The sequence below is a fragment of the Euprymna scolopes genome, chromosome 12, assembly GCF_053919585.1.
Source record: "Euprymna scolopes isolate OS-2025 chromosome 12, ASM5391958v1, whole genome shotgun sequence".
NCBI lineage: Eukaryota > Metazoa > Mollusca > Cephalopoda > Sepiida > Sepiolidae > Euprymna > Euprymna scolopes.
In genome coordinates this window covers 11,534,041-11,561,784 of record NC_136493.1, presented here as the reverse complement: position 1 = coordinate 11,561,784, position 27,744 = coordinate 11,534,041, and the positions used below count along the sequence as shown (strand labels likewise).

At 34.6% G+C, this 27,744-nt stretch overlaps 1 protein-coding gene across 3 annotated transcripts in view; it reads left to right on the top strand.

Moving 5' to 3' along the window:
- Nucleotides 1-27,744, top strand: part of LOC145291182 (uncharacterized) — a 134,329-nt gene that overhangs the window by 68,054 nt on the left and 38,531 nt on the right. For 2 of the 3 annotated variants that reach the window (XM_080136760.1, XM_080136758.1), the window contains exon 3: nt 12,358-12,486. The exons of the other annotated variant lie outside the window; for it this stretch is intronic. In XM_080136760.1, coding sequence (XP_079992886.1) covers nt 12,358-12,486 — 129 coding nt within the window. The remainder of the gene's footprint in view (nt 1-12,357; nt 12,487-27,744) is intronic. 3 annotated transcript variants of the gene reach the window in all.

Here is a 27,744-nt window from a genome sequence, read left to right as displayed (position 1 = left end):
AGGACCAACTGGGCTTATGAAAAAGAACTTTAAAAAGTACATAGCAAGCATACCCGGTGAACCAAGTGCAAGTGAAATACAAACGATTGCACTGAAAGGGACGGCTAGAATCCTGAAAAGATCTCTTGGTTGGACTCACTAAAATAGGGGTAAATGTCAGACATCTGGTTGGATGTCCCATCCCCTAGAAGAAAAAGTTTAAGAAAAATGAAAAAAAAAAGTGGAAAAACATGCATTCATGTAAAATATGTGGATATTCTTGTTCTGATAAATGAAATTTAGTTAAATATGCAAACTCACACTTGTGAAGTGTGTGCATGTTCTTTTACTGGAATTTTAGGAAGATCTCCATCGTTTCAGTAATTATAGGAACCACCGGACTCATGGAAAAGAATTTTAAAAACTACCAGGTAAATATGTCCGGTGAACCATGTGCAAGAGAAATGCAAACAATTGCACTTAAAGGGACAGTTAGAATCTTAAAAAAGATCTCTTGGTTGAGATGTATGAGATAGCAGATGAATGTCTGGCATCTGGTAGAATGCCTCATCCCAGCTGGAACAAAATAATAAGAAATTTAAAAAAAAATGATAAGACTTTCTTTGAAACTTTATTATTCCGGGTTTGATTAAGTGTACATCCAACGCGTCCGTAGCCGAGATTGAACTCACTACACAAGTTTGTAGTGTAATTCAAATCTTGTCGGTAGCTGACTACTTGATGCTTCGCCAGGGCTATCAAGGGTATTTTGTTTAATCATAACGCCATCACTAGACGGGGTGCCTACCACGACTTAAAAGAGTCCCATCTATCCTCGAGAGAAGGATAGACTGCACCAGTTTCTCAACCTGGTATTTTACCTTGCGGTACACACAGCACCTCGGCTTCCCAAATGGTCACCCATCTGGTACTAGCTAGGCCGAACGTTGCTTAACTTTGGTAATCTGGCAAGTAATCTGGTGGTGTATCAACGTGATTGTGTCGTATATATTGATTAAGTGTACCTGACTTATAACTGAACTCATTTTTGCGTTTTTGTATTTTTGAGTAATGCAAGAATTTAACATAAGTTTAAAGTTAGGATCAAATTGATGTTGGTCCATATTGAATACGCTGAGCCACGTGATACAATCCTCTACCTATATAAGAATAAGATACCTCCTAAAATGGATTACTGCTGCCACATCCGGGTGCCACTCATAGCACTTTTTCTTATCTTGCGAGTACAAAATCGATTTCACAATCTAGTGGGGATAATCTCTTCTATTTTCTGCAGACCCTTTCCCTTTCTATAATCTCTTTTTATTTCCATGCAACGTGTTCGACTGAGCTCCAATTTTTGTTTACTTCTTATAAAATTTTCGCAGCAAAACCTCGTCTTATCACCACCGCTGAAAAAAATCTTCACAATTTTTATCCGTGTGTCTAACATCAAGTGGAATTTCCAAAAACAGAGTTTCTTTCCAACAATTATCCATCTATGAAACACGTTGCCACAAACTACAACGTAGTCATCTTCCAATCTTATGTACATAAACACTTGTCATATATGGTCAAATTTTATTTATTCCATTCATTATTTTCAGTTAGAATCAAAATGCAACAGAACACGGGCGCGCATAAAGCAGCTGTATGCACATGACCAAGTCGTGTATGAGGTGACGTCACAACAGGGAAGAAGGAAAAAGATTATAAAAAGAAGAACGTGTGCGCAGACCGATCATCATGTTACAGAAGATGGAGAGATAGACTTGTTACACAGATGTCCCGAGAGTGAGAGAAAAAAACGCAGGCTAAACATGGCCGAGCAGGAATTGAGTACGACGTGTTCGACACAGCCAAGCCTTGTAAAGCACATTGGAGTGCGATAGGGCATTTGAATGAGAGACAATGCGTTATACTGGAAAGTAACCTGTAAACAAATGTTCGTTGTTTAACTGGAAAAAAGTGACTCGAGATATTCTGTCTTTGTTCCTGGCGACGGTATAGACATGTTAACACGTGCGTAACGTTACAAGCAACAATGTCTACATGGAAACACGTGTGTAAGGTTAAAAGCAACTGTGTACACATGTTAACCCGTATGTAACGTTACAAGCGACGGAGTCTATATGTTAACACGTGTGTAACGTTACAATCGACTGTGTGTACATGTTAGCACATGTGTAACGTTACAATCAACGGTGTCTATATGTTAACACGTGTATAACGTTATAAGCGAATGTGTTTACATGTTAATACATATGTAACGCTACAAGCGGCGGTGTCTACATGTTAACACATGTGTAACATTACAAGCGACTGTTTGTACACGTTAACACGTGTGTAACGTTATAAGCGATTGTGTGTACATTTTAACACGTCTGTAACGTTACAAGCGACTGTGTGTACATGTGACACGTGTGTAATGTTATAAGCGACTGTACATTTTCACACGTTATAGCTTTGATAATCGGCGACGTGTAGCGATCGCAACATACGGCCGGAACAAATCCCCAGCAGGCATATTTCATAGTGATCACCGTTTTCAATACCCATGCGTATGAAGAACGTGTAAGAACACGACGTCGTGATGTGACCACACGCATACATAAAGCAAGAGGAGCTATGTTACGTTTCCTCGCGTAGAAATACAGTAAAGAGGTGGAAAATTCGAGAACATCTGTATATAAAGATTTGCCCGCGAAAAATCAAATCAGTTTTTCTTTTGATTTCTCAAGAACAGCACATGTTCAGAATAACTTCGTCACTGGGAGACATTAAAATTCCCCGTCCTGAATTTACGCACCAGACACATGAACTTTAATTCTCATCATGGAAAGTTACCACATAGAACGAGAATTTAAATCTTTCTTTTAAACAATTTTATTTCGAACTACTGTTCTTATTATATGAATACACGCACACAGGCATTCGCTTAGTATCTGTTCTTCAGATGCTGCACTTCTATTTCTTGTTCTCTTTCAGTGGAGGAGAAATCCTTCACGACTGAGACAATTTTTATTTTTGTACCTTTTCTCCACGTTAAAAAACGACCCTGGTGTCTAACTCTGTCCCGTGGGGAGGCATAGTAAATAGGTACATGATTTATCAAGTGTTTTTCTTAGAAAATAACCACATTAACTTTAAGTCATGCATAAGTTATGCATGACTTAAAGTTAATGTGGTTATTTTCTAAGAAAACACTCTGATCATAAGAAAACCAGTAAGTTCAAACCTCATGCCATTCTCACAAAAATCCTAATTTCATTAATCCTTCATTATGAACATTCAACACAAGAAAACACTTACGTTGGAACGATTTAAACTAATATTCCTAACACGTAAATAAATGTTTTTTTATTTCCGTGTTAATACAGTAATTTCGTGTTCTTTGTTGAGTGTCGTTATTTTCAGGAGTTATTTTTATTTTTTATGTAAGGATGTGGATCGGTGAAACCTTTCTATTAACCGGCGATCCGGTTAAATTTATGTTTGATGGTCCCGCAGATCCACTCCTACTTTCAACTCCAATAAAATGGCGACAATTGCAACCACGGTCTTAAAAACTGATAGACCCCAAGTATAAACTGGTTATCCTACCGAACCACATCAAACAAGTAGTAACTCCACCGTAAGTCCTATAATTGGTGAACCAAACCACGACTTGCTTTTTCCCTTAGATACGCCCGGCGAAAACCGGCAGTTGACGTCATATTCCGAGCAATACTGAGAGGCCAGTAAGTTATGTCTGGTTCAAATACTGCACAAGTACCAACATATCTTACAGCCAAATACGCGTCACCTCCTCAGATGGAACCATATCGGATTCTTATATAGGCCGAGTAGTACTGCATAAGGAGTCAGCGTATTAAACATAAGCCAGCATCATTTGTGTAACATTACACACGTGTTTACACGTGAACACCATTGCTTATAGCGTTACACACATGTTAACATGTAGACACTGCCACTTGTAACGTTACATACGTTAACACACAGTCGCTTACACAGTGTTAACATGTGAACACAATCGCCTGTACCCTTACAAACGTGTTAAGATGTAGGCACCGTCGTATGTAACGTTACACACGTGTTAGCATGCACACACCATTGCTACTCAAGGAAAATACAGAAGAAAACATTTAAAAATAATAAAATCACCAGAAAAAATAAAATAAATAAAAATATAACAAAAATAAAAAAAAACAACCTGCCGTAACAATTTCTGTTTTATTTTTGTAACAATTTTTTTAAGTGAAAGAAATATTAGTTAGTTGTATTTTTTACCTGTTTCTTTGTGTCAAACAAAATAAAACAAAATTAATAAGATAACCAATTTTTTTGTTTTTCATATTTTCTTAACAAAGCTTTAAAAAAGGCAGTTTTTATGTGTTTCATGTAGTGTTTTTTTTTTTTTTTCATTAAAAAAAAAAATTGTAATTAATGTAAAGTACCCATCCAGCCACATCCACCCTTAATGGGTCCTTTTTTGATGATACTGCACCTCTCGCCACAAGACTCGCAATTTTTCTTTGCAACGATTAATCGTTTTGTTTAGCAATAGGAAACGACATCTTCCGGCGTCTACAACTGTTGATCCAACATCTTGTATACAGTTGTTAGGAATGGCCGTTTGAGAGTGCGTTGTTTACTTAATTTATTGATTTTTTTTTTTTTTTTTTTCCAATATTTTCCCCAAATATCGTCTGCTCCTTTGCCGCGCATTGATTCACTGATTGGCGTCTTACGTTAGATTACAGTCAGACCGAGGCTATCGAGATATATCTCAGTGGCCTTAGCGTCCGTCAAACCTTAACGCATGACGCCATGTTAAAAGCAAAGCCGAGTGCGCCGTTAGTTACGTCTGGTTCAAATTCTGCACAAATATCGATGTGTTGATAAATTCCCAAGACTAATTTTCATTGCAGGTCTAAAATGAAAGACATATATTTAGTTTGTTGCTAAGGTTAATGTAAAAATACTTGCATCATACCACCGCTCCAGAAAATATGTAATAGTTTGTGAACATTCAAATGAAATCAAATTGAAACAAATTGTGGTGGCAATTGTAACTCAACGGTTCAGTCGTAGCCTAGTTCTTTTTTCATGTTGATGGAAAAAATGGTTGGATCATTCTATCACTCCAGAAAGTACTTAACTACTGATGCAGTCCTCTCTACCCGTATAAGAGCCAGATGCGTCATAAGGTAAACTATTGCTGTCACATCTGAGGAGGTGACGCCCAGAACACTCTTCACTAAAGCGAAAAAAATTAAATGAATCCAAAAAACATTTAATTTTAAAAACAATGGTATATTTGGCTGTAAAAACGTTTTTATAAGCTCCTAAGACTGATTTTCATTCCAGATCTAAAATAGAGGATATATACCCAATCTATTGGTTGGATCATTCTATCACTCTAGAAAGTACCTGACTCCTGATGCAATCCTCCATCTATATAAGAGTGATATACGTCCTACAATAGAGTATTGCTCTCACATCTGGGAAGCTGCTGCTTAAAGCAATCTTTTTTGCTCTGACAAAGTATAACGTCGACTTCACAATCTAGTGGGTAGATGATATTTTCTCTTCCCTGCAAACCCTTTTCTCACAGAAGAAGTGTTGCTAGACTTTCTCTACTCTATCATTATTTACATGGGGGGGGGGGCGCTCGACTAATACTTAATGAAATGCATTTTACAATTGTTACTTCATTCTTATGTTTTATTTAATGTGATCCACTTTACAACAGGTGTCAAATGTTGATCATTCACTTCCAAAAGTGTAACTGTATATATTTGTGAATAATTGTTTATGGTTAGCTAATAAGTAGTGAACTTAAAACTAGATTCATTGTGTTTATATATATATATATATATATATATATATATATATATATATATATATATATATATATATATATATATATATCCATGCACGTGAAATCACTTTTTTCTTCACCATATTCTCTCTGCTTCAATTTTTGTTATCAAGTAAGATCTTTGATTTACTTGCAGTTTCATCAAATACTTTTGTATGCAAAATCCGATTGAATTTTTTTTTTGGTTGACTGTGTTCAATTCATACATGGTTGATGCGGTTCAATATTGCTAAACTATAAGTCTTAAGTAAAATTCTATTTATAAATACTTTTTAAATGAAATTATTTAATTAATCGTAAATATTATTTAGACATAAAAATTAATTGATTACAAAACCTTTTAAAAATATATATATTAATTTCTTTTTCGTTCGGCAAAAAACTGCGCAAAACACTTAATTTTCAATTTAAAATTCTAGAAAAAAGATTATATTATTCTGCTTTTAATATAATCAAATCCAGGGTTTTATCTTTCTGGAGAAAAAAAAAATGGATTTTATTTCAATGAAATTTAAAAAAAAAAAACTTGACTGAATTGAATTAATTACCCTTAAATTAACGAAGGGGTTATTTAATAACTTTAGGTTTGGAAGAGATAGGTATGGGGTTGATTTTTTTGAAACTTCAAAAGAAGCCGACTACTGTCAAAACTTTGCGAAATAATACAACGTGATCAATTTCATTTTAGAGATATTTCTTTCAAAAGCCTTCTTTTAAAAAAAGAAAAAAAAAGTATATTGTTCTATTAAACCTTTTACTGTTTAAATAATTTGACTTTGCTCGTTTTATTTTAAGAAAATATAAGTTGAAAAAGCATTTTCATTCAGTATTAGAAGATTTGTCAGTAAAAAAAAAACAATCGCCAAAAAGATAAGCGTTTTTTTATTTTTACTCACAATGTAGAGCCCTGCATACTTCTTTTCAAGTTAACTCTTTTGTAGTTTTGATTACAATAGATCTGAATGAATGAACCTTGTAAGGGAGGGGCACTAAGCATTGCCCTGTTAATAATGAATTTCTTTGGTTTCTTTTTATAACATGCTACATTTCTGTCTTGCGGTTAGAAATATCAGGAAATTTTTTTCTTTTTTTCAACATCAGACTAAAAGAATCGTAATGAAGGAATCAGAAAATTAAGGTATTTTTTAACGATGCGATTCCGATTCCGATACCTCCCAAAATACACGATTCTTACGATTAACGATTCCGATTCCGATTAATCGTCCCACCACTAGTAAATATACTCTGATAATTATGTTTCAGTTTGAAGAAATATGGTATAATAAAATTATGGGGTGTTCGTTCGCGCCTGACCTCCATAGAATGGAAATATGTCACAAAGTTTAACAAGGTCTTTTAATATAGATCAACAGAATATTGTGATAAGTGTTTCAGTGTGGACAGGTATGGTATAATAAATTATGGGGTTTATCTATTTTATTTTTACTTTCATCATATTTTGCTTTGGTTTTGATACCCCCAAATTCGAAGCTATCTCTTTACAACCCTTCCTTTTCATAACCTATCATACTTTATATATATATATATATATATATATATATATATATATATATATATATATATATATATATATATATATATACTTTCATAAATCAGAGTCCATTTTCTGTTTTTGAACCCAGTCAACGACGAGTACTTTTGCTAGTATATATATATATATATATATATATATATATATATATATATATATATAGTCACCCACATACAGTACTGTTTCGTTGTATCACAACTCATCAGTGCGACTAGACTAGCACCTTTCCCTAGTCTGGGATTGCACCTACAACCATCGCGTTGAAGTCGGCAGTTCTAACCTCAAAGATGGGATATATATATATGTATATATATATATATATATATAATTATTTTTTTACTATAATAATTAAATACCTACAGACACTAGTGTTTCATCCTTTCAGGAATCTTCAGTGCAATTCGAACTCGGCAACACAAGACATCTCTGGCTCGATTAGTAAAGACCGTATCCATTCGGCTACCATTAACAATTTTAATTTTAAATGTTTTTTTACGTCAGTCAGACAGTGATCTAATCGTTATACACACACACACACACACACACACACACACACACACACATATATATATATATATATATATATATATATATATATATATATATATATATACTTTCATTGAATCCTAATTAACTCCCCTAACGTATAATGTCATGAACATATACTGTGCCTCTACTGTCCAATCTTGTTAAAATCCCAGTCTAGCCTATTTAAAATCTCACCGTGATCTCAATAACCCTCCGAACCCCTTTAATATATACCCCTTAAACAAGATTCTCTAACATGCCTATTGCTAGACATCACATTTCTATTTTGTTACCTAGCATTATTTCTCCTCTTCTGATGAGAAGCATTAGGCTTCGAAATGCCTGGCATAAAGAGCTTGAACCCCTACGTTTTTGAGTGTATCCCTTTTTTTGAATGGATGAATAAATCTATATCCAACAGTATATATTTTTCTATTGTCAATATCTTTTCCTCTTGTATCCATGCATATATTTATTTAATGAAGTTCATGTATACTGTTACCATGAACTGAAACCATTATTCCCCTAAAAGTGCTCAATACCGGTGTAGAGCTTTTATATGAATAAAATTATATAAACACTTTAAAGAATCTATGCAGATCAATCAACATTTCAATGTTTTCATGTTTCGTTAGGGGAATTCCGAGGAAATATGAAAATGTTGAAACCTTGATCGATCGGCGTAGACTCCTTACAATGCTTATATATATATATATATATATATATATATATATATATATATATATATATATATATATATAGTAATGTAAAAGACACCATAAATAAACCTATCAATTTTTAAGTAAGGCAGATGTATCTGGAAAAATTTTAAATAAAAAAAGTAATATCGGTTGAGAATAAAAAATAGAATAAAATTATAAATCTGAATTTGGTTTAAATATAAGGTTATAATAATATGTTATTTTTTAAAAAACATATTATTATAACCTTATATTTAAACCAAATAAAGATTTATAATTCTATTCTATTTTTTTATTCTCCACCCATATTATTTTTCTTATTAAGTAAATATTTTCTTTTTCATTTTAATTTTTTCCAGATACATCTGCCTTACTTAAAAATTGATAGTTTTATTTATGGTGTCTTTTACATATAAAAAAAACCCACCCAATACTTTTGCTAATGAGGAGACTTTGTTTAAAAAACTATATGTAAAAATTATTGTCCGTGGCTTAATGTCTATCACAATAAAGACATCGTTTCTGAAACGATCGTACAAATAATTGACTTTGTTGTTGTTCCTTCTTATGAAACAGATTTTTAATTTTTAATTCTAATTTGAACTTTAAATTATCAATCACATTACTAAATATTAAAGTAGCTCTAGGATATTTGCCTATCGAGCTTATTATATATCTGAATTACAACGAGCACTGTTCTTTTCTTGTATTTTAATTAAATTAGTAATTTTATTATCACATTAAAATACACTTTGCTCTTTAGACTACTGTTCTAACCCCTTTAAATTATATATATATATATATATATATATATATATATATATATATATATATATATATATATATATATATATATATAAGTAAAATTAAATCTCTTTCCCCCAAACAAAATAATAAAAAAGGAATATGACAAAATGACACCTCCTTCTGGTTTAAAATGCATTGCATTTCTTTTTTTAACAAAAATAAGACGAATAAGCAAAGGTCCGATCGGTGAAAGTTCTTGCGAAGTCATTATGATTAGAATGTTAGATGAAAGTCCTTCGTTGAATTAATAAGATTAGAAGGTAGAAGTCTTGTGTGATAATAATGTCCTTATGTCAAGGTTTGTGTTTTAACTGGAGAAGTTCGTCTTATTTAAAAGTCCCATGAGGAAAGTAATTTGTGAGGAAAGTAATTCGTTGTTATTAATTAGAAAATGTGCGGAATTGGTGCGTGTGTGCATAACTGTGGTTTTTTAGTGCGTCCGTGGCGTGTGTAATCATGGTTTTGACGGCTTTGACAGCGGCGATGTTATGAAAACGAGAGGTATATTCTCGTGTGACGTTGAAGTGAGAAGAAGGGAAAAGAAGGAAAGAAAGACTGTTTGATGCGTTTTTATACATTCTGGACCGGCTCCAAAACAAGATTGCTACTGCTGATATTTTGGTTTTTGGAAAAGCGTTAAAAAGACAATCTTCTAAATTTTCTCATTGGTCGCTTGTGTCACGTGATACTGTCGTCAACTACGTCTGCCAGAAATGCGTTCATTTTACTTTTGTTCTTGTGAGAAAAAGTGTGTGGGCGTATTTGAAATTATATCGTAGCTAGAAGAACTTATTTTTGTGCAAAATGCGCGGGAAATTGAAATGAATAAACGTTCGTTTATCTGCGTGCGAGCGTGTGTGTGTGAGTGAGTGAGTGAGTATATATATATATCAGAATCCTAAAGGTGAATAGGAACACAGATTATTGAATTTTGTGGTATCAAGTCTTACAAAATATTTTAAAAGGTAATATTTTTATATAAAACAATCCCAGCCAAAAAAAGGAATAACCCCAGGCACTCCATAATTACACGGAAGAATATCAAGTATATTGCTCTCTCTCTCTCTCTCTCTCTCTATATATATATATATATATATGTGTGTGTGTGTGTGTGTGTGTGTGTGTGTGTGTGTGTGTGTGTGTGTGTGTGTGTGTATCTATATATATATATATAGAACATGGAATGTGCTCGACTGAACTTTAATCATTGGTTCCTCCTTGTAAAACTTTCATATGAAGAACTTGTCTTGTTACCACAACTGAAAATATATTTCTTTCTTTCCTTTCCTCACCCATGTACCTAACATCAAATGGAATTTCCAGAGTTCCGTTCTAAGAAATTAAAAAGTCTGTGCCATTTATAAATAAATAAAAATGTAATTTTTTATAATTTTTTCATTAAAACTTTTATTAATGTATAAGGAACGTTCCAAAATTAATGTCTCCTATTTTTATTCCGATGGATCAGATCGTATTGTAAATTGCATTGTTATGAAGACTTAACTTATGCATTCATCATCAAAAAGTTTCATCTCTGTGTTGCAGATATTGATGGTGTGAGACTCTAAGAAAGCAATCTCTGTTATGGACGTGCATGAGAAGCAGAGACGCGTCATTGAATTTCTCCATGGAGGAAAAATTATAGCGATCAAAATTCACCGTCACCTGTTGAACGTTTACGAAACCGATGCAGTTGATGTCAACACTGTCAGGAGATGGGTCCATCGATTTCAGATGTGAGATGAGAACCAACACACATTATGTCCAGTTTTAGTCGCCAAGACAAAGAATAGGAAATAACTCCAACTCATTTGCTCTTTGTAGCAACATTTATTTCCTCAGTCTCTCTTTACCGCTGTGACGTTCCTCATATGGTCATCTTCTTGAGCATCCTTCACACCTCACGCATGATCGCAAACGCTATCCACGTCTCCTCCACGATCGCTCTCCTTTTTATAGTCTTCTCCTCTCTTCCGATGACGTCATTTTGCATTCATTTACATCCGTGCATCTGCGATATGTTACAAATGACAAAACGCACTCTGGACACCAATGCATAGCCACCACTCTATCGCTGGCAAAAGTGCATTGAGAATGGTGTTGACTATGTAGAAAAGTAAATTCTGAAGCACAAAAGGTCGCTTGTTTTAATGTTACCTCTCCCGTCTTCGTAGCTCTTTAACTTTATTTTTAGTTAAAAAATAGGAAGCATTACTTTTGGAATGATCCTCGTAATACAGATGTTATACTGTGTCCATACTGTTACAAGAGTGTATGTAACAGAATATATTATTTACTTTTAGCGGCCATGTAACTCTTGCTTCCCTTTATTTTGTCCCTTTAGTCCTCACATTCCATGGGCGATGGTTTCTGATAAAGAGAGAAGAATTGTTGTTTTCTGGGTCAGAATTTATTCCATCTAACACTTATTGTCGTCAAATTTTTTACCTTGAAGTGGTTTTTTTTTTTTTTAGTTCCTTATATCAAGTGGCTTCATGCCTTGTCTGGAGCGATTTCTAAAAAAAAGAATTGAAATTTCTTAGAATTCATTTTTTTTTTTTAATATTTATATGAAATTACTTCTATTTCCTTTGGAAGGGTTTTCCTTCTTTTTTTTTTTTTCTTTTTTTTTCCAGCATGTGCCTAACATGAGGTTGAATTTCCATGAACAGAGTTTTGTTCCAAAGACGTTTTAAAAAATGTACCATTTATAAATAAACAAAAAAATGTAATTCTTAAAAATTATTTTTCATTAAAACTTTTTATACATTCTATGGAGGTCAGGCGCGAACGAACACCCCATATGTGTGCATATTATAAAATAACAGAATGTATAATTGATATAAAATAAAATGGAATTTATTTGTTTTTAATTCATATTAAATTATTTCTACTTCGTTTTCCAGGATTTACCATTCGTACGTGTTTATGTCGATGATGTTTGAGGTCATCTTGTTCATCTTTTCTTTCGCCTCTAGTCTGGTCATTACCACGGGCCAGAAAGTCTGGTGTGAAAACATGCTCAAAGGAACAAGGTAATCCACGTCTTTCTATGGATTCAACTTCCCACCTTAAAAAAGAAAATGAAATTATGCACAACTTGAATAGTTCAAAAATGAACATGGATCCATTAGAGATTAAGGATCTCAGCAGATGGAAAAAACAAGAAAAACAGATTTTGGTCAACATCGGTTTATCTTGACAATCGCACGCACGCATGTTTCGTTTGTTTATACTTTTTGCTTACCAAAAAAATAATATAACTATTAAAATATAAAATAATTATCCTACCTTTATTTATTAAAAAAATTTGTTTGAATACTTTTATTAAAAAGTTTTGTAAATAAATAAATTTTTTTAAAAATACGCACCCTACATAAAAAAAAAAAAACTCTTGCTGGCGGAAAAAACAAACAACTCGGTTTTTTATGTTTATTTGCAGAAGGTCAAGGTCAACCGGTGTTGATGGAAAAAACTGTTCCTCTTGTTTATCCCATCTACTGTTATGTTATATATCGTTATATATATTAGATGTTATCTTATGTTAGATATTGACCGGACAACACCGGATAACCTGGTCAATTATTATTATTATTATTATTAGAAAAATAAATCAATTTGATTTTGGAAAATGTGGATTTACAGCTTGGAATATTTAGTCAGGAATTTAAGCAGAAAATAAATAAACAAAGTCGATTTAGGAATTTTAAAGTAGATTTGGAATTTGGCTAGAAGTAAACAAATTTAGGCTTACGAGGGGCGTGCAATAAGTAATGCCCCTGACCCACTTCCAGTTGTCTGATCTAGCTGAAATTTTGCATGTGCAATGATTTATATCTCTACGTGTTGTGTGGCAAATTACAGCTCTGAACTAATTGTGGTTTCTGTTTTACAGGTGTTTGAACTGAGTCAGGTGTAAAATGGAGCCTGTTGAATGTCGAGCAGTGATCCGGTTTTGTATTTGAAAGGACGCACACCACAGGAGACTTTTGATGAAATGAAAGAAACTTATGGTGATAATGCCCCATCATATGACCTTGTAAAACGCTAGCATCAGGAATCCAGACCTGGTCGCCCCCCTTCTGCCATTGATGAGGTATCTGTTCGTCAAGTTGAGGCTGCCATTTTGGAAGATCGGCGCATTACTATTCGCCAAATAGCCCAAGATGTCAAGATTAGTACAGGGTCTGTGGAAACTATCATTCATGACCATTTGCATATGCATACGGTGTCTGCCAGATGGATTCCCAGGTTGCTCACACCATTCCAGAAGCGAGAACGCGTCGTGCTCGAGGATGAATTTGGAGATGTGCCAAGAAGATGAGTCAAAGTTTTTCAAAAGACTAATTACACAGGATGAAACCTGGGTCCATCACTATGATCCAGAAACCAAAGCCCAGTCAATGCAGTGGAAGCACTTGGACTCACCACCTCCAAAGAAGGCAAGGGTGCACCCTCCATTGGCAAGGTCATGCTCACAGTCTTCTGGGACCAGGACAGAGTAGTGATGACAGATTTCCTGGCAAAGGGTACCACAATTACAGGAGCCTATTATGCTTCACTTTTGAGGAAATTAAGGGAAGCTATTAAAATCAAAAGGCAGGACAAGATCAGCAAAGGTACCCTCCTCCTGCGGGACAACACTCCGGTCCACAACTCACATGTCACCAGATCAGAAGCATGGGAATGTGGTTATGAAATCTCCCCATCCTCCTTACTCTCCTGACCTTCCACCCTCTGACTTTCACCTCTTCCCAGCCATGAAATTGTTTTTGAAAGGAAAGCGTTTCCCAGATGATGTAGCCTTGATTTCTGAAGTCACGTCGTGGTTGAAGGACTAACCTGGGGTATTCTACAAAAACGGTCTCAAGAGCTGCATCAAACGATCGGAGAAATCTGGGTGGTTCCTATGTAGAGAAAGACTAATAACTCTGCCAAGTTTCGTTGCTCTACTGCTATTGGAAGTGGGTCAGGGGCATTACTTATTGCACGCCTCTCGTACATGAAAGATCACCTGTTTTGTGTCCTTGAACACGTAGTTGGGTTTGCTGACATATTAGTTAGTTAGCAGAGATCAAGCTGATGAGTTGGTGAGAAACGAGTTAGAGAGTAGACATGCAGATGTCTCTGCTAGAAGCAGGCAGAGAACTAGGAAAATGTAGAAAGAGACTCAGTGTGCCAAACATCAACAAGGATATCCATGTAAAATATAACTCATTGTTATGGCGTTCTTTTAGGTGTTTGGGCCAATAAGAAGGTATGTGATTCTCTGGTCTGGGACAAGGAGACAGGAGATGCCTATTGACTTTAGTCTTGAAAAGACTAAGCTGTAAGTAGGAGGAAAACAGTCAACAGGGAAAGAGTTCCATAATCATGTAGTTCTTTCAAAGAAGTTACACAAATAGATAGTTGTATTACAATGAGGTATCAAAACAGTGAATTCATGGCAACCACTAGACCAACGAGTCATACGTGCTGGAACAAAGGAAGCAGGGAATAAATCAGACAAAAGGGTAATATTTTGTTATATTTTTTATTTTATTTTTTTTTTTTACATAGGGATCACCACATTATCAAGGCCAAGAGGCCACTCAAGGATAAGGGTTAAAGAGTGTACAGTAGAAATTGGACAATATAGTAATCATTAGTAATGAAAATTTGGTAAATTTGATAACTTATATGGAACGGTTCATCAAGAACTTATTTACGTTAGACTTGAAGACGACCATATTGTAGTCAGCCGGAAAGCAGGAAAACGGAAGACAATTCCACAGGCGTGCAGTTCTAAGAAAGAAGCTTTGTTCATGGAATCTACGTTTAGGTTTAGGCACAGATAAAGAGTGGGGGGAATTATTGATAGTGTGTACAGCTAGACGAGTGTTTCTTGTGGAAGTTTGGCGAGGGGGGACCATAGATTGAAGCTCAGTCGAACACTTTCCATGAAAATAACGATACATCAGAGACAAACTCGCAACATCTCTTCTGTGAGATAGAGGTTGCAAGGAAGAGAAAAGGACATCTCCTATGAGGCTACGAAGTCTATTTTGAACTCTATCAAGGCAGGCCAAGTCCTTTCTAGCAGCTCCTGCCCAGATGTGGCAACAGTATTCCATCCTTGGACGTACCTGGCTCTTATATAGATAGAGAATAGCATATTTCATTATATTTCGTTATATTTTGTTATATTTCTGGTCCATTTATAAATTAAAAAAATTTACTATTAGAAAATATTTCATTTTTTCAATTTTATTTTGAAAATAAAATCAGTTTTTATAAATGGATCTGAAAGAAAGTGCAATATAAGGAAATATAACACTTTGAAATAGCAAACAATTGACGTCACAATCGTCCACCATTTTGAATAAACTCCAAAATTACCCATTTTTTATTTCACTGAAGTATTTTGGATATGACTTTTTACTCTTTTCAAAAGAGGCTAAAAAAAGGGGACTCTCAAAAGGATGCATAAAAGCCTCACTGACTTTTTTATAAAGTCTTTTTAATTATAATGTGATTTTAGCCATAAAAGATAAAAGAAAGTATATAGATTCTAGAACTTTGGACAAAAAACACTGAGAAAAATTAAAACATTTCCAAGTCAATAACTTTATGTTTCTAAATTTTTGAGATGAGGATAATTTGGATTCTTCAGACTACTGTTCTCATCTTGATTGTTATTTGCAAAACATTTCGATCGATGTAACTCCGACTTTCTTCAGGTGTATCTTGTTGAACTCAGAAATCTTTCTGTCGAACTTGGGAATTTGCAAAGAATTTCGAATGAAACCCTTTATTTAATCCACGGGAGTAGTATGCTCTTGTTCTGTCAGCCATGACTGAGTAATAGTCCTAAATAATTGACAATTGTTTTTTGAGTGTCACCCGCACTATGGACCTGTGGCATAGTGGATAAAGTACTTGATAAAATTCAGTTGTAAAGTTACACTCTTCTGAAGGTGGAAGGTTGAAGGGTGACACTGAAAATCGATGCCTTCAGTCAGTCTTAAGAGACAATGGATACCCCTTGTAAGGTTAGCTGTGCTTATAATTATGAGGCAAGGGTTGTGCAATCATCAGCCACACCTTTCCTGAATCTGCTTGAGTCCAGTGACAAGGAGAGGTCGAGGATGACTAGAAACAATGGCGAGATAAGCAGAGTACATATATTGCCTGGAATTCTCAAATGGTCACCCAATTAGTACTGACCAGGCTCAACATTGAAAATATAATTGCAAATTACTTATATCTGACACTTATCCTTAACTCAAACTTTTAACTTCTAATGCAGTTCTCCACCCTTTTGCATAATCTAACATCATGTGGAAAATGCTATTTTAACATTATTTTTACATACTCCCATCTAATATTGGTACACTTATACAACACTGATACTTCAGGGGGGGGGGGCCAACATTTTTTAAAAACAAATGTTTCGCTATAATGATGCATGATGATGTCAACTATTCAGCAAGTGACCTCACTATTACCAGTCTTTATAGATGCCAGATGAAAAGACCCCCCCCCCCAAAAAAAAAGCTCAAAGGTGATAGGTATAGCCATTTATATTGGTGTCTACTATATTGTATGTTGTGCACAAGTGAAGAAGAAGTTATGAAAATAAACATTTCATTTGTTTTACTGATATTGTGTCATCATTGGCTTTCACAAACTCTATCTTCATCCGCAGTCTTTCTAAGCCGATATGGAAGCTGCACATACTCCAGATTATTGTCAGACCACTTGAGACCAGCTGATCATGCCAAACCCAACAAACCCTTCGACACTGCAATAAGAAATGACTTTACTTATATTGTTTTTATCTTCACCTGTGAAACTTAATCCTCCAACAAAGAAGTGGGTGTCAAAAATAACTATGTATAAATATATTAGATTCTAAGTACCTAAGTTATTCAGTGGGCAATTTGCCCAGATACCTGTAACTAGTCCATACTTGGCCTGAACAAATTGATTCTATGCATTCCCGTCCACTCACCACTTGGACTCGACCTGTCAATACTTTCTATTTCCTTCTTTTGATTCTTGTAATCTATATTATACTAGCAGGCTGCCTGGCGTTGCCCACTCATAAAATATGCAAAAATATTATTTTTTAATTCATGCAGATTTCTTCGATATCATTATAAAGCCAATTCTCTATTGATTATTATCCAATATAATTAATGGTTTCAAAACTTATTAAAAAAATTACTTGGGTACCATCTGCTAGAATCGAAACCAGGATGTTTAGCACTCTGGTTTTAGTTATTACTTATCTCTCCAGCGTCGTTTCTGTCTGAGCTAGCAAGAGGTGGATATGAGCAGTTAAAAATTAAGCGACTTTGAGCTGTGAATGTTTTATTTTGAGCATGCACAAAAGAAACAGCAGGAGTAAAGTTTTATTTGACTTACTCTGCTGAGGTCAACTGTTTTGTTTTCAATTTTTACCACCAAGCGACAATTTTTCCCAGTTAAAACCCAAATCGAAAGTGTGCTACAGATCTAAATGCCCTATATATCAAATTTCAACTCAAATTCAGAGAGGAGTTTAGTAGAGACTTTTTGAACACATACCAACAAGGTCATATATATATATATATATATATATATATAAGAATAAGTAGTTAATAAAACATGTTAAAAAGCACTCTGAAAAAGACTAAAAAACATATTTAAATTTAAAAAAGAAAGCACAAAATAAGTGGATAGTCCATCCATTCATGTGAAATCACCTTTTTCTTCCCCCTATTCCCTCTGCTTCGCACAGCACAATCACGTTGACACACCGGTTCTCACCAGATCACTGAAATTAAGCAACGTTGAGCTTGGCCAGTACCAGATGGGTGACCATTTGGGAAGGCTAGGCGCTGTATGTACCTTCTGGGAAAGTTGGGCGTGGGGCCAGCACCCTCACCCTGTAAAAAAGAACTCCTCGCTACAAAAACATCTACAAAAAGTTGTAGGTGGCCTATGTTCCCCAGGGGCTCAAGGATGGATTCCCTCTCCATCCCTATTTTTTAAAAAGTAAGATCTATGACTTACTTACAGTTTCATCAAATACTTTTGCATGCAAAATCCGATCCCGCATTTTGCTAATCCCTACCCTCTGATGAGAAGGAAAGTATTTCATTGAAACTCCACGATTAAGGATTATCCGCTTATTTTATGCTTCCTTTTTAAAATTAATTATGTTTTTAACTCTTTTTCAAAGTGTTTTTAACATTGATTGAGATTGTCGGACTGACTTCCTCATCTTGGTTGTTATAGTCACAACGTTTCGGACATTTTGCCCTCCGGCCTTCATCAGGTGTTTTGTAATGAACTGGGGAACCGTTTGTTAGGAGTCTCGAACCCAACCTTTTATTATTATTACAGGGGTACCGTGTTTGAGACTCCTAACAAACGGTTCCCCAGTTCGTTACAAAACACCTGATGAAGATCGGAGGGCAAAACGGCCAAAACGTTGTGACTATAACAACCAAGATGAGGAAGTCAGTCCGACAATCTCAATCAATAAAAACACCTCATCTAAAAAAATACAAACAATTACTGTTTTTAACATGTTTTATTAACTATGTGTTTTTATTATAAGCTCTATTTCCTAATTGGTTTTATTAAGCTTTTACATCTGGTTGAGATTACTTTTAACATTTCAGTATTTATAATATACTTTAGATTTGCTATCTTGGATTATCTTGGTAAACTTAATTGTAATTCTTGTTCCATTATATATATATATATATATATATATATATATATATCTTCTATATATATAAAAGCGACAATGTATGTATGTATGTATGTATGTGTGTATGTATGTTCGCTTTTTGTGTATATCTGTAGAAGGCTTTTTTCCGAGAAGCGGTCGGTCGGCTCACAACTTTTTATATCACATATAAATCATAATATCTATGAGTTAACAACAGAGGACGCCTCTCTATTTCATTTGCTCGACTTTGAAAAGATAAATATTGAACATTTTTCGCTCGCCGCATGTGGATTAGGCTTTTTTGTATTAAAAAAACAACACTAATTCTGGCGGTATTTTTCTGATCGCAATCGCCGGAAATGTCCGAAAGCAATCAGCTTTTATCAATGTGGAAATATTTTCCTTATATCTGACAATTGCTATTCAATTTAGACAATCCCCTTTTTATGGGAAGCTGGCCCCCTCCCCAACATCTTGGGAAAATAAAAATAAAAAAAGCGTTCCCGCAGTAAATAAAATACTGTCCTGCAGTCAAAGTTGACCTCATTAAGTCATTAAAACGTGCACCTGCCAATTCTAAAAAGTTAAATAAATTCAAACGTGTTTCTGTTAGTATTTTGCGATGGCCCAATGGTTAACGTTGCATGTTTTTTTTTTCACACTTTAATTTCCAACTTCGCCTCAAGGGTTTGAGTTCGATCCTCATACTTACCTACCAAAATTTTTTTTAATTTTAGCGCCCCCCCCCCGAAGTTTTGATTTACCCAAAACCACACACACCTCCAAACATCCGAGCAACTCCAGGTACCCCCCCCCCGCTAGTATATATATAAAGGCATAATCGCGTTGACACACCAGTTCTCCTCAGATCACCGAAGTTAAGCAAGTGTGTACTCTCCGCTTATCTCTGCATTTGTTTCCAGTCGTCCTGTATATACACTTCACTTGCCACTGATATTTAATAATGTCGACTTAGGAGAGGCATGGTTGGAGATTGCGCACCTGTTACATATAGGGGTTTCATTAAAAGAGAGTCTTAGAGAGAGATGCTTAGAAAGACTCCGAGAGAGAGAGATGTTGTTTTAAGAGACTTAGAGAGATTGTTCGTTTATAACGATTCCTATATATTAAATGTTCATTCCTTAATTGTGTTTATGGAAGAAGAAGGGGAAGAAGCTCTTGGAGTGAGGAGACAGTGTTCACTGTTCGGACATTGTGTAGACATGATGATGTTGATTCACATTATGGATATGACATGTCGAGATGTGTATGAAACGACATTTTATAACACAGACATATAATACAATTTAATTTACCTTTTTGTAGGAATCACAAACACAAGACGACGTTCTACAAAATACAGATAAGTTTTATTCTTCACACGACCGGCCGTGATTTCCATCATCAAGAATTCAAAGCTTCACATTTTAGTTTCAAAGTGATCGTCTCGCTTCTAGCCTGTGTGTGTGTGTGTGTGTGTGTGTGTGTGTGTGTGTGTGTGTGTGTGTGTGTGTGTGTGTGTGTGTGTGTGTGTTTATATATAAAAAGAGAAAGAGAGAGATAAAAATCTTTCCACGTTTTCATCAGTGTAATAGTGAAATTAAATCTAAAAAGAAACCACAAAAATGAATAAGTAATTAATTAACGCTCGTTTTTTAAAGGAATATGCAAATTAGTTAACCTGCATGTAGCCTCTAGCATATTTATGACTGAGTATATTAATAAGTTCATTTTAATAATTTTTAAATAGAAAAATTACGTTTTTAATATCAATGCCAGAGCGAGAAAAAACTCAACTTTAGGCACATAGATTTCTCTTAGTCTGCTTCACTTTTCTGCAGCAAATTAAGTATTATGTTCTCCGTTTTATGCACGGTTAGGGATTTAGAGGGATTAATCATCAAAATACCATATTTACTCTAGTTTTCTCGGTTGAAATTTTGTATGGACCTTTCTTATGATATAGTGCAACAGACTAAGTATTATGGTATCTGTTCAATGCACAGTTAGGAATTAATAGGGATTTGTATTTAATCCCAAAATGAGTACAAATTTAACCATATTCGCCTATCAGTTTGGCATAAAAGTCAACAAAGTGCAAAAAGTATAGTTTATTCATATAATGTAACAATTAGATTAGACATGTAGTAACATTTCTAGTATCAAAATATATCCACTCATGGAAGGAAAAAGAAAAAAGTCAATAAAACCAATAATTTCTTGTCTATTTAAGACAAAAACACTTGATCATTGCATCACTGTTTTTTTTTTTTGTCATTTCTTTTGATCCTCACGCACACAAACAGTGGCTCATCGTTGCTGTTTGAAATGCATTATTTAAAATAGTCACTTGGAACAAAAAAATTTGGATGTGTTCAACAAAGGGATACATCTGTTTGAAGTAACTGAGTGGTCTTGGCTACTGTAATCGACTAATACAGGAATCTCTGAAGTTTTTGAACGGGTGGAGTAAGGGGTAGGGCATATTGCTGACTTTACAGAGATTACGTTGACCAAAATAACAAAAATGATCTGAAGGTGTTTCATCTACTGTTTTGCTCATTAGTTTTGCCTTTTAGTGAAACTGGTTTTCCAAAACTTCATTTTCTTAATCATTTTTTGAACGAAAAGAAAATGCACCTTACTATTTTAACAAATTTCCATTTTTTAAATTTTTCCTGAATATTTTTATGTTTTTCATAAGAGCATCGCGCGCCGGATTAAATATTTTGGTGGGCTGTAGTTTGGAGACTCCTGGACTAATACAATCTAGTCGCCATTATATCGTATGAATCTAAAGATTCTATTATTGGCATTGGTTTCTCTGATATTTTTCTAGTCAGAATTCTTTTTAGAAAGACATTAGGTACTCGTGGGAGGAGCACATGAAGGTTGCCAACATCCTAAGTTGTAAATCACTTGACCGGTGTTACCTCCTATACAATTTAATAAGTCGCCTTAATGAACAGTTGTTCATAGTCCTAGTTAGTAACATGCTTAACTGGAGAGGCTCATCACAGTCAAAATGAAGGCAGATAAGTGTGTCACAGTTATTGACAATTTCGCATGTCATATTTAGGTATGCCTATCATTGAATGGTGATAAAACAAAGACTGTTGGGCATTCATGACTAAAACGTGGTGGCCAAGTCAGGCATAGACTCAAGTTTATTTGTACTAAATATGATTGGACTGCAGAAAGAATTGTGAATCTGATTAACGGTTCTATCGTGGAATTTGAGTTGAGTCAACCTATATGTCATTGCTGTCAACCTATATGTCATTCCTGTCGGTATTGATTTATATATTTTATTTCGTAAAGCAAAAAGTTTAACAAAACAAAATTAGGCACAAGGCCAATCAAAAACTAGCGAGAGGGGCAGTCTATGGTCATTCTTGTAACTGTACCTTTGTTGACTAAGCTAATCCTAGCTAGAGTTCTCAGTCACCATAATACCACATTCACACAAAGGATCGTCTTACTTAAGATTCCCAAATCAAGTGTTTTTTTCTTTTGTTTTTTATATAAAAATAAAATTTTGTAAAAACAGTTTTTATTCCATAGAAAATTTCATTGGCGTGGGGTGGGGGTGGGGGGGAAAGTCCAATAAACGAAAAGTCTTAGTAAGGCCCTCCCAACCCTTTCTAGATAATAAACTGCCCACAGTTCCCCCTCGCTTGATGTTCCTCCCCCCCCCCCGAAAACAAGCAGGTTGATCTCTAAATGGAGCTGAATTTTAGACGGGGGTAGGGGTAGTTATGGGTATGTGCTGTTACTCCAAGATGGAATCAATTAGTGGAATGGCCAAGGATAAAAAGAAAAGTTGGAGTGTGGACATCTTGGAGGTTTCCTATCGGGGGGTGGGGGGCAGTGACTAGCTAAATGGCTGTTTCACATGCTGGTATGTGTTAGATAGCTTTCAGAAATTGACTTCCAAACCAATCTTAAACTGTTCATGTCTTTATTTATCCTCCTTCCTCTTTCTCCCAAGTCCATCCTTACCAGTTCCTTACATGTTTTCCTTGACCTTTTTCTGCCAACTGACCCCGCTATCTCAACTGTTCTATATCTATTAACCCAAGAATTTTCATCCCTTCCTTTCAATGTGACCAAACCAACAAAGTCTCCCGTTCTGCACTCTTCTCTCTACACTGTTCATATTTCATCTTCATTGAGCTCTCTAAGACTATTAATGTTCGCATAATTCATTTACAAACAAAGGCAGAGATTTAACATAATAATAGATTTTCTGTTTCTGAATTTTTGAGATGAAAGTTAATTGTTTATATTCTTTGAATTCATTAGACTACTGTTCTCATTTTGTGTGTTATTTTCACAACGTTTTGATCGATGTAACCTCCAACCTTCTTCAGGTGCATCTTGTCGAACTCAGGAATCTTTCTGTCTTTCTGTTGAACTCATAAATCTACACAGAATATTGAACGAAAACCTTTATTTAATTCATAAGCGATGACTGGGTAGAAGTTCTAAGTAATTCACAATTGCATTTTGAGTGTCGCCCACACTGATTATTGAATTGTCACGAAACAACGTTTTTGGTTTCATTTTAAAGAGCGCACAACAGGGTGGAGATGGAGTAAATTTTTTAAATGGGGATTGGTTATTCTTTGGATTCATTGGACTACCGTTCTCATCTTGAATGTCATTTTTACAACTTTTCAATCTATGTAACCTCCAACCTTTTTCAGGCATATCTTGTTGAACTCAGGAATCTTTCTGTTGAACTCAAGAATCTTTTTGTTGAACCCAGGAATCTTTTTTGAATCTTTCTGTTGAACTCATGGATCTTTTTGTTGAACTCAGGAATCTTTTTGTTGAACTCATGGATCTTTTTGTTGAACTTCAGAATCTTTTTTGAATCTTTCTGTTGAACTAATGGATCTTTTTGTTGAACTCAGGAATCTTTTTGTTGAACTCAGGAATCTTTTTGTTGAACTCAGGAATCTTTTTGTTGAACTTAAGAATCTTTCTGTTGAACTCAAGAATCTTTTTGTTGAACTCAGGAATCTTTTTGTTGAACTTAAGAATCTTTTTGTTGAACTCAAGAATCTTTTTGTTGAACTCAAGAATCTTTTTGTTGAACTCATGGATCTTTTTGTTGAACTTCAGAATCTTTTTTGAATCTTTCTGTTGAACTAATGGATCTTTTTGTTGAACTCAGGAATCTTTTTGTTGAACTCAGGAATCTTTCTGTTGAACTCAGAAATCTTTTTGTTGAACTTAAGAATCTTTCTGTTGAACTCAGGAATCTTTTTGAACTCAGGAATCTTTTTGTTGAACTCAAGGATCTTTTTGTTGAACTCAAGAATCTTTTTGTTGAACTCAGGAATCTTTTTGTTAAACTCAAGAATCTTTCTGTTGAACTCAGGAATCTTTTTGTTGAACTCAGGAATCTTTCTGTTGAACTCAGGAATCTTTCTGCTGAACTCAGGAATCTTTTTGTTGAACTCAAGGATCTTTCTGTTGAACTCAAGAATCTTTCTGTTGAACTCAGGAATCTTTTTGTTGAACTCAAGAATCTTTCTGTTGAAGTCAAGAATCTTTCCGTTGAACTCAGGAATCTTTTTGTTGAACTCTAGGATCTTTCTGTTGAACTCAAGAATCTTTTTGTTGAACCCAGGAATATTTTTGTGGAACTCAAGGATCTTTCTGTTGAACTCAAGAATCTTTCTGTTGAACTCAGGAATCTTTTTGTTGAACTCTAGGATCTTTCTGTTAAACTCAAGAATCTTTCTGTGTAACTCAGTAATATTTTTGTTGAACTCAAGGATCTTTCTGTTGAACTCAGGAATCTTTTTGTTGAACTCAAGAATCTTTCTGTTGAACTCAGGAATCTTTTTGTTGAACCCAGGAATATTTTTGTTGAACTCAAGAATCTTTCTGTTGAACCCAGGAATATTTTTGTTGAACTCAGGAATCTTTTTGTTGAACTCAAGGATCTTTCTGTTGAACTCAGGAATCTTTTTGTTGAACTCTAAGATCTTTCTGTTAAACTCAAGAATCTTTCTGTTGAACTCAGTAATCTTTTTGTTGAACTCAAGGATCTTTCTGTTGAACTCAAGAATCTTTTTGTTGAACTCTAGGATCTTTCTGTTGAACTCAGGAATCTTTCTGTTAAACTCAAGAATCTTTCTGTTGAACTCAGGAATCTTTTTGTTAAACTCAAGGATCTTTCTGTTGAACTCAGGAATCTTTTTGTTGAACTCAAGAATCTTTCTGTTGAACTCAGGAATCTTTTTGTTGAACTCAAGGATTTTTCTGTTGAACTCAAGAATCTTTCTGTTGAACTCAGGAATCTTTTTGTTGAACTCAAGGATCTTTCTGTTGAACCCAGGAATCTTTTTGTTTAACTCAAGGATTTTTCTGTTGAACTCAAGAATCTTTCTGTTGAACTCAGGAATCTTTTTGTTGAACTCAAGAATCTTTCTGTTGAACCCAGGAATCTTTCTGTTGAACCCAGGAATCTTTCTGTTGAACCCAGGAATCTTTTTGTTTAACTCAAGGATCTTTCTGTTGAACTCAAGGATTTTTCTGTTGAACTCAAGAATCTTTTTGTTGAACTCAGGAATCTTTTTGTTGAACTCAAGGATCTCTCTGTTGAACCCAGGAATCTTTTTGTTTAACTCAAGGATCTTTCTGTTGAACTCAAGAATCTTTCTGTTGAACTCAGGAATCTTTTTTTGTACTCAACGATCTTTCTGTTGAACTCAAGAATCTTTCTGTTGAACCCAGAAATCTTTCTGTTGAACCCAGGAATCTTTTTGTTTAACTCAAGGATCTTTCTGTTGAACTCAAGAATCTTTCTGTTTAACTCAGGAATCTTTTTTTGTACTCAACGATCTTTCTGTTGAACTCAAGAATCTTTCTGTTGAACCCAGGAATCTTTTTGTTTAACTCAAGGATCTTTCTGTTGAACTCAAGAATCTTTCTGTTGAACCCTGGAATCTTTTTTGAATCTTTCTGTTGAACTCAAGAATCTTTCTGTTGAACTCAGGAATCTTTTTGTTGAACTCAAGGATCTTTCTGTTGAACTCAAGAATCTTTCTGTTGAACCCAGGAATCCTTTTTTTTAACTCAAGGATCTTTCTGTTGAACTACAGAATCTTTCTGTTGAACCCAGGAATCTTTCTGTTGAACCCAGGAATCCTTTTTTTTAACTCAAGGATCTTTCTGTTGAACTCAAGAATCTTTCTGTTGAACTCAGGAATCTTTTTGTTGAACTCAAGGATCTTTCTGTTGAACTCAGGAATCTTTCTGTTGAACTCAAGAATCTTTCTGTTTAACCCAGGAATCTTTCTGTTGAACCCAGGAATCTTTTTGTTGAACTCAAGGATCTTTCTGTTGAACTCAAGAATCTTTCTGTTGAACTCAGCAATCTTTTTGTTGAACTCAGGAATCTTTTTGTTGAACTCAAGGATTTTTCTGTTGAACTCAAGAATCTTTCTGTTGAACTCAGGAATCTTTTTGTTGGACTCAGGAATCTTTCTGTTGAACTCAGAAATCTTTTTGTCTTTCTGTCGAACTCATTAATTTTCATGGAATACTTAACTTTATTTAATACATGAGGATAGCATGCTTTCGTTCCATCACACATGACTGGGTAGAAGTCCTAAGTTATTTGCAATTGTATTTTGAGTGTCGCCTGCACTGAAGATTGAACTTTCAACCTCCAAAACTGTAACTTTACAACTAGAATTTTACCAAATACTTTAACCACTACAAAAAGAACCGATAAACCTGAAGAAGCTCAGAGGTTACATCAATCGAAGCATTGTGAAAATAAAACTTAAAATGAGAACAGTAGTTTAAAGAATCCAAATAATAGATTTTCTCTTTGTTTTTGCTTTTTTTTTAAATCAGACTGCAAATATCGTATTAATTTATTATAGGATGTTGATTTGATTATTATTACTTAATCTTGTTTGACGCTTGAAGCTGTTTTAATTTGAGTTCAAGTCATGTAATTATTCACAGTTAAAAAGGGCGTCGCTCTCAATTGTCAAAATGCCAATAGTTTTAGTAGTTCAGAAAACGGAAAAAATAAAATGAATCCAGAATCATTTAATTTGCAAGACAATGGTGTATTTGACTTCGAAGATGTTTTTTTTTAATAGAGTTTGCACCAGACAGGGTATAAAACCACCTGATGTAAGGAACTAAAAAAAACTAAAACAATACCATACCAAAGTCAAAAACAATGATAAATCTTTAATACTAATGTGGACCACAGAAGGAAAACATAAAACACAGATAAGGTGTAAGAAAGATATATTAACTAAAAGGTTACCAGGATAGGATAAAGGGTAAGCGGAGCTTACTATCTGGGGGTGTCCATTATGAGTAGTTGTAGTATTCCTAGTACTAGTAGTCATAGTATTCCTAGTACTAGTACTCCTGCTGATTCTACAGTATTACGATACTGCCTCCTGAGAGTGTTATCTCACATAATAATATAGTACTGGAAGAGTCTATCATGCAGGTAAGTTGTAACACTATGGGCTGATCAATGGCATGACTGACCCATGTGTTACATAAATGTCTTGGAAAAGGTACCAGATTGTAACAC